The sequence below is a fragment of the Muscardinus avellanarius genome (assembly GCF_963383645.1).
Source record: "Muscardinus avellanarius genome assembly, chromosome: X".
NCBI lineage: Eukaryota > Metazoa > Chordata > Mammalia > Rodentia > Gliridae > Muscardinus > Muscardinus avellanarius.
The window spans coordinates 91212468-91220947 of record NC_137792.1 but is presented as its reverse complement, the minus strand read 5'-3'; the positions used below and the strand labels follow the sequence as shown (position 1 = coordinate 91220947).

The 8480-nt window shown below is 37.4% G+C and overlaps 1 protein-coding gene across 1 annotated transcript in view; it reads right to left on the bottom strand.

Moving 5' to 3' along the window:
* Window positions 1–4331: 4331 nt before the first annotated feature.
* Window positions 4332–8480, bottom strand: part of IL13RA2 (interleukin 13 receptor subunit alpha 2) — a gene marked incomplete at both ends in the record, with an annotated part of 80326 nt that continues 76177 nt past the window's right edge. The window contains 4 exon segments of the mRNA XM_080718961.1: window positions 4332–4361; window positions 4365–4489; window positions 4492–4945; window positions 8253–8368. Of these exon segments, the coding sequence (XP_080575087.1) occupies window positions 4332–4361; window positions 4365–4489; window positions 4492–4945; window positions 8253–8368 (725 nt within the window).

Sequence of the window (8480 nt, the reverse complement as noted above, 5' to 3'; positions counted from 1 at the left end):
TTACTGCAGTACTAGAGATGGAACCCAGGGGATTTCTACCACTGAGCTATATTCTCAGTCCTTTTTAATTAAGTAATTTATTTATTTTGAGACAGAGTCTAAATTGCTCTGATTGGCCTCAAACTTGCAGTCCTCCTGCTTCAGCCTCCCAAATAACTGAGATTACAGGCATGTACCACCTTGCCCAGCCCTCTTTTTCAATTTCTATTTTGATCATTCTAAACAAAGATTTGTTGATTTATTTTACTGATGTTTGAAATAAAAAAATTCTAGATTGTTGATTATTTCTATTGTTTTTCTAGCCTTTATTTAATTTGCCTTACTCTAATCTTTAATATTTACTGTCTTCTGTTTGCTTTGGGTTCAGTTTCTTTTTTAAGCATCTTAAATAGATTATTTTTTCTTCTTTTTTAATATATGAAATTATAGCTATAATTTTCCTAAGCACTTTCTTGGTAGCTTCCCATATGTTTAGATACACTATGTTCTTATTTCCCTTCTGCTAAAATCATATGCTACTTTCACTTGTGTCTCCTTGTTTATATCCAGTTTTTCTTTCTTTTTTCTTTCATTCATTAATTAATTCATTAATTTTGTTTTTGTTTTTGTTGTGCTAGAGTTTGAACCCTGGGGTATTCTACCTCTGAGTTAAACTCTAAGCTCTTTTTATTTTTTATTTGGAAACAGAGTCTCACTAAGGTGTCGAGACTGGCTACAAACCAGTGATCCCCCTGTTTGAGCCTCCCAAGTGCTGGGATCACAAGTGTTTGCCAACGAGCCTGGATCCAATTCTTATATTCTTAATGGTTGCTCTAGGTCTTTTAGTATACATCTTAGCAAATCTACTTTGGATATATAATAACTTAAAAATGTCAGTGAGATACAGAAATGTTACTTCTAAGTAGTTCTATCCTTTATGCCTGTTGTGCTATTATATAGTTATTCATATTATATGTGTGTATGTTACAGACCCAATTATACAGCCAGGCATGGTGGTAAATATTTGTAATCCCAGTACTTGGGAGATTGAGATAGGAGTATTGCAGGTTCAAGACCAGCCTTGGAAATTTAGCGAGACCCTCAGCAACTTAGGGAAGCCCTGCTTAAAAATAAAAAATAAAACATGTTGTATGTGTGCAGGGTAAAGCTCAGTTTAATTCCCAGCAGGAAAACAAACAAAAACCAATAATACATTGCTATAATTATTAATTTATGTAAGTTTGTTTCAAATTAATTATGAAAATAAAGATTTTGATAGTCTTTGTTTTAACTTTTATTTTTAATTTTTTAGTATTGTGGATGGAACCCAGGTTATTCTAGCTCTACACCCCCAGCTCTTTTTATTTCTTACTTTAAATCAGGGTCTCTCTAAGTTGCTGAGACTGGCCTCAAGCCTGCAATCTTCTGTCTCCGTCTCCCAAGTACTCGTATTACGGGTGTGTGCGACTGGCCCAGCTGAGAGTGTTTAATAAACCTTCTCATTTACCACCTCCGGCTCCCTGTATTTCCTCCTGTGGCTTCAAGCTCCCTTTGGGAGTCATTTCCCCACTCCAAAACATGTTTGCTTTCACCCACTTCCTTTGTGTCGTCACTGTCAATTAACTTGCACTTCTATACATTATAGAAACAAAAATATAACTGTATGTCTATTGTTATGCGATTGCTTTTTAACTCTTTAAGACAGAAGAAATGTACATTTATATGTGTAACTTATGATTGCATAATTTCTTTTATCAGTCATATCTGGGATTTCTGTGCATTTGAATTAGTTTGCAGGGGCACTGCTATCAGTCTGAGGGACTTCTTTTAGTGTTTCTTATAAGGCACACTGCTAGCAACTAGTTATCTCAATATCTATTTCAAAAATTGTTAAGAATTTCAAAATGGTAATAGCATATCATTAAGCCATGTCTTGGGCCCTTGCAGGCATGGGGCCCTGTGCACAAGACACATGCACATAACAGCATCCTTGCTCATTGCCAATGAAGAGTAAAGTCCTGAGGGACTCTTGCTGCTGCGACAGGTGTTGTTCCTTAGCTTCTGGACTTGGGATGTCTTAAGGGAGGGAGGTTCTGAGTGAGGGTATAAGGGAACTCCAGCTAGCAGAAGCCAAATGGGTGAGAGGAGAAAATAACTTAGGGCACTATCTGTATGTATGCCAAGCATTTGGGAAATATTGAATACCTTAAGACATCATCATATATAAATTTAAAAGGCAGTTCACAAAATTCAAATGCATTCTATTTAGAATCACATTATTTAAGGTTAATAAACCTGCATAGCTAGCAGGTCAGAAATTCTGGAGGTCTTTTTGCAAGATTGAGTGTATTAGCTGGGCATGGTGGCACATGCTTGTAATCTCAGTACTTGGGAGTCTGAGACCAGAGGATCGTGGTTCGTGGCCAGCCTCAGCTACTTAGTGAGCCCCTCACATCTTAGTGAGTCCCTGCTTCCAAATAAAGAATAAAAATAGAGCTGGCAGTATAGCTCGGTTCCTGGGTTCAATCCCTAGTACTGAAAAACACACACACACACACACACACACACACACACACACACACATACACACACAAAGACTAATGTCACTTGATTCTCATATCCACTTTGATGACATTCTAATTGGGAGGACTGAACCTAGGGACATTCTACCACTGAGGTACACCCCCAGATCTTTTTATTCTTTATTTGAAACAGATTCTTGATAAGTTGCTGAAAGTCTCCTCCCTAAATTGCTGAAGTTGCCTTTGAACCTGAGATCTTCCTGTCCCAGCATCCCAAGTACTGGGATTACAGGCATGCATCACCACCCCGGGCTCCAGAAAAACTTCTGATTAATAGTGCTCATTATGCATGTTCTCAAGAGAGGAATTAGAACACTGGATCTCCAAAGCCACTTAGCATTCCCCAAGGAGTTGCCTGTTGCTTCCCTGCCTCACCTTGACCTCTCTCCTCCACAATCCTGCTTCCTCCCAGCAACCCTCAGCATAGTTGAAAACAACTTTGGCATGTCCTAGTTGGACAGCAATTGCCAATCATATCATATCTTTGTTTTTAATAACTTCTTATACTTTTATTGGTGAATTGTAATCCTCAACATCCTACTGAGGTAAAGATGTTGAGAAAGTTACTGCTGAAATAATGCTAAGTATGTGTATTAAATGACCAATTGTGCCATATCTTAATTCATATTACCCAAAAGAGTTTTGAGTCTTAACAATGACAGGTCTACTTAGGGAAATAATGGCATATTTTATCATTGAGTATGAGTGACAATAAAGGATGCTATTCTGTTTTGCACATGGATTTTATTATTTTTCCTCAAGGGGAGCCTTTATTTCATTCACCTCCTGCTTACAAGGTGGAATTTCAACCTGTAACAATTAGTTTTGCTGGTTTAGTCAATGGCTGGGAATGTCCCTTTGTAATTCCATCATCAGGACAGCTACAAGGGCTGTGGATTCATCAGATGATCCCCACCGCATATGGCTTTCCCAAGAACCCCACAGCCCCATTCCCATTTAAGATCATCAAGGAAATGGGCTGTGTTTCTATTCACTAGTTCAGATATCAAACCTACCTCATTTACATATAAAAGATATTTTCTTTAGTGTATTTAAAAAGTTAATAATTTTCCTATAGTTCTTCAAATGTTGGGCATCCATCTTTTCCCTATCTCTAAAATTCTTTCTTGTTCACATTATCTTTCTTGATTGCCTCTTATTATAAAAACAAAAAAACAAAGATATGGATTCATTGTACACATTAGCAGGTCCATACAGAAAAATGCATAGAAGTTTTATATACCACTTAGAGTAATAGCTCAGAGTATAAAGTCATGAAAGAAGAATATGAAATATTAGACTTGCTCAGAAATAAGGCTGCCTAAGACAATACCAATTTAGTTTCATCAGATTTTCCCCCCTCCAGCTGTTTCACAGTGGCAATATTTTTTAAAATTCTGATAGTTAAATATAAAGCGGGTATCCCATATATCCCCCACCCCCATCCATCTTCTGAAAAGCAGTGTTTTTCAAGTTTTTTTCTCCTTTTGTTTAAATTTAGTGGACAAACCTTAAAAGTCATATTGTAGTAATGTGTCTCCAAAGAGAATTACAACTTGCCAAGACCTTATAGTATTTTGAAAGAAATCTTACTGGAAAAGTAGTGTTGATTATTTTCCAACAAATATTGAGTAAAAAAAATTTTACCCCAATCTGACGCATAAAGTTGCTTTCCTAGGGACATAACTACTGCAAATAAGAAAATTGTAGCAACCACCCAAGAGAGTAAAGGAAGCCTATCACAGTCTGCCATATTACAATGAGAGTCTATCAAAGTTCATCGTGATTTTTTGTGAGATCTTATCCACAATTGGTAGCTTGGCTTCCAACAAACATGTTCCAGTTTTTCAGTATTTCCTCTTTCATTAGCTTCTCATCGTTATTTTTGTCAGACTCATATACATGGTACCTGGCCTCGGCCTGCGCCGAGGAAGGATCCAGTGGAGAATCCCATCTTTGTCCAACTTCCCATCCTTGTTTAAATCCCGGAAATCACTGAAATGCTCCTGCTCGGACAAAACCCAGTCTGGCTCAGAGCCGTTGTCCTCGTGGGAAAACATATCCACGATATACTCGTCCTGGTCCACACACCCATCCCCATCATTGTCAATGTCCTTCAGGGTCAAAATCACAATTTTGTTCATATGCTCAAATTCTTCAGGATACAGAAAGGCAGTGAACTCCTCCCGAGTGGCTGTCAGGTCCCCATCGAGGTCTTCAGCCTTGAACCTTCTCTGGTCAGGTGACAGCATCTTTTGGAAAGTGTGATGATCGGAACTATCTTGGAACTCTGCATGGTTTCCTAAGTAGTAGCCATAGGTGGCTTGCTTATATTCTTCCCAGGAAGTTTTATGCACATGAATTTTAGATAAGCCATTTTTTCCCTTTTAGAGATGGTCATATGTAACAGTACTCACTACCATAGTTACCCTATGAGATTAACACTCTATTAAATTGTTAGCAGTTTTTATTTTTAAATATAGTTAAATATCAGTTCTCTTCAAAGTGAATGTATGAATGAATGAATGGAGAATGTGGTTAAAATGTGATGGCTGAAGAAGTCTTGGTTAGTGAGTTTCTAATAAGTTCCCAGATGATGCCTACTTTACCCTCAATAATATTAAATAGAAAATGGTCCAAATTAAAACTTGGTTCTCAATTGTAATCTCTCATCCATTAGTCCCTAAGTTTTAAAGCAACTGTAAACACCTTGGTAGCCATAGGCTTTGAAAGTTTGATGTACATTTATTTATTTATTTATTTATTTATTTATTTATTTATTTATTTATTATTGGGTGGTACTGGGGATGGAACCCTTCCGCCTCCGGGCTACCCTTCCAGACCTATTTTTATACTTTTTTATTTGGAAACAGGGTCTCTTAAGCCAGCGAGGCTGGCTTCGAACCTGCACAATCCTCCTGTCTCTGCCTCCCAAGCGTGGGGATTACAAGCGTGCGCCACCACGCCGGGCATGTTTGATGTGCTTTTAAAAGACTTCTAGCTGAGCATAGTGGAACATACCTGTGATCCCAGGACTTGAGAGGCTGAGGCAGGAGGATCACGTTTCAGGATAGCTTCAGCAACACAGTGGGACTCTCAGTAGCCTAAAGAGACCTTGTTTCAGAGGTAAAATGCTCCTGGGTTAAATCCCTAGTATCATAAACAATAAAAATAAAAATAAAAATAAAAATAAAATAAAAATAAAAGGCTTACTAATCTCATAGGCTTTTGTCTTTTGTGCCTTGAACCAGAACAAAAGAAAAACAAACTAACAAAAAAGACACCACAGGAAAAAAGAAAAAAAAGACACCACAGCATCAGAAATTAGCAAAGGCTGCCTGCCAAATAGTAGAGGAAATTCCCAAGCTTTTATTTTCTAGTTTATGAGCCTGGAAATTTTCAAATAGGAAAATTAACCATTTCATTAATTTGGGCCTTTCAAGCACAAAATTTCTTTCACTATTTTCCCCATGAAATATGAAGCATACAATTAGGACTATGAATGTATTTTAAATTTCTTGTTTCCTATTAGTCCTTTCCTTGAGTTACTTTAAAGCAAAACAACCTTATTTATGGTGAATCCTCTCATCCAGAGTACAAAGTTTTTTGTTTTGGAGATTGAACCAAGGTATGTTCTACCTCCAAGCTGTAACCTCAGCCCTTTTTATTTTTATTTTGAAACAGGGTCTTGCTAAGTTGCAGAGGCTGGTCTCAATCCTGTGATTCTCCTGTCTCAGCCTCCCAAGTACTGGAATTAAAAGGCAGGTACCACCATGCCTGGCTCAGAGAAAAATTTAAAACAAAGAACAATACAATATCATTTTTCAAGATTTGACAGTATCTCTATGGTGTAATGCAAGCTGGAAAATCACATTGTTATATTAATACATCATTAAATAAAATCCAAACCATCCCTTGACTTCTCTAGGGACTGCAGTCTCATCCAGATTTAGAGAAATAAAAAAACGTGTTAACAGAATCCAGCAAATTTACCACTAGCAAAGGGTTTGAGAACTCTAAAACCTATGTCAGTGCAGCAGTGTTTTATAATAAGATTTATTCAACATTTGAGGGGAAAATTCAGTTTAATAAAAACCAATGTTTAACAAATGGCTGTATGAAAAAATAGTGATGTTAACAGGTTATGTCTTGAGGGAAATCTTCATCCTTGTCATTAAAAACCTGAAATTTAGAAAGAGCTCTGTTAATTAAAAAATCACAATTAATAATACAGTTTTACCAGGGCATATTAACTCATAGAAAAGCATTCAGCAGGAAAAGAGAAAAATGAAACATTTCCTATACATTCACATTGCTCTTCAAACACATGGTATGGCTGGGTGTGGTGGAGCATGTTTGTAATCCCAGTACATGGAAGGCTGAGATAGGAGGATCACAGTTTCAAGACCTGCCTCAGCAATTTAGGGAGACCTTCCACAACTTAGTAAGACCCTATATCAAAATTTTTAAAAATGGCCTAGGAGTATAGTTCAGAAATAGACTGCCTCTGGCTCAATCCCCATCACCACATATACACACACACAAAGACATGCTATTAAGATTATTTTCCCTAAGTCACTGCTTCTTTTTTAGGGAGGTGTACTAAAGATTGACCCCAGGGATGCTCTATCACCCACCTACATCTCCATCCTTTGTAATTTTTATGAAAAAGGGTCTCACTACGTTGCAGAGGCTGGCCTTAAACCTGTGATCCTCCTGTCTCAGTTTCCCAAGTACTGGGATTGGAGGCATGCATAACCACACCCCGCTAAGTTACAACCTCTTAAAGCCTACCAACTCGTAGTGATCTGCATCTTCTGAAGTTCTACAATATCTGAACAATTCAAATAGCAAATATTTAAGGTTGTCTGATAGTCTATATTATATATGGATTTTTGTCTCCCCCTGCTACTGTTGAGCTCCAGGGCAGCAGGCATCATGTTTTATCAATTTTGATGTGATCTTGTGTCTGGGCAGGCAATGATTATACTGTAACTACAGGTAAACATTGTTTCATGTTCTAAAGCATTATTTTTCTATTTTGACAAAACTAATCTCTAGTTGTCAAAACGTATCCTTGTAGGATGAATTTTAAGAATTACTGTATTTTCCATAGACATCATTAGATACCCACAGTGAGCTAGCAAAATTATGGAATATAGCCTGGCATAGTGGTACACATCTGTAATCCCAATACTTGGAAGACTGAAATAGGAGGATTTCAGGTTTAAGGACAACCTCAGCAACCTAGCAAGACTGTTTCAAAATAAAAAAAAAAAAGATAGTAGTTGGATGTGGTGGTGTATGCTTGTAATCCCAGCATTTGGGAGGCTGAGATAGGGGGATCGCGGTTCGAGGCCAGCCTCAGCTACTTAGTGAGGCCTTCCGCAAATTAGTGAGACCCTGTTTCAAAATGAAGAATAAAAAATAGGGCAGGGGGTGTAGCTCGGACATACAATGCCCCGGGGTTCCATTCCCGGTACCACACAAAAAAGAAATAAATAAAATAAAAAGATAAATAAAGCAGGGCTTGGTGTGTAGATCGGAGGTAGACTGTCTCTGGATTCAATCCCAAGACCACAAACAATAAACAATAAAATAAATTATGGAATGTAGGCCTATCAGTTCCAAATGCAGACCTTTTTTGTTACATACTGTTTTTGACCAAACATGCAACTTTTTATGACTTACCACTTTCAATAAAGTATTTTGCTTATTCCGAAGCAGACAACTTAATAAAAAAACAATAAAGGCCACAGAAGCAAAGGGTATCACGAAGAATACAAAAGTGTCCTTCCACGTGTCCTCTAGGATAAAAACATCACAAAGGGGGACGTGATAGAGGTTTAGAATGATTTTGTAACAATTATTTTATAAGTAAACCCCTAGTAAATGGTGAAGAATATGGAATATAGCCTG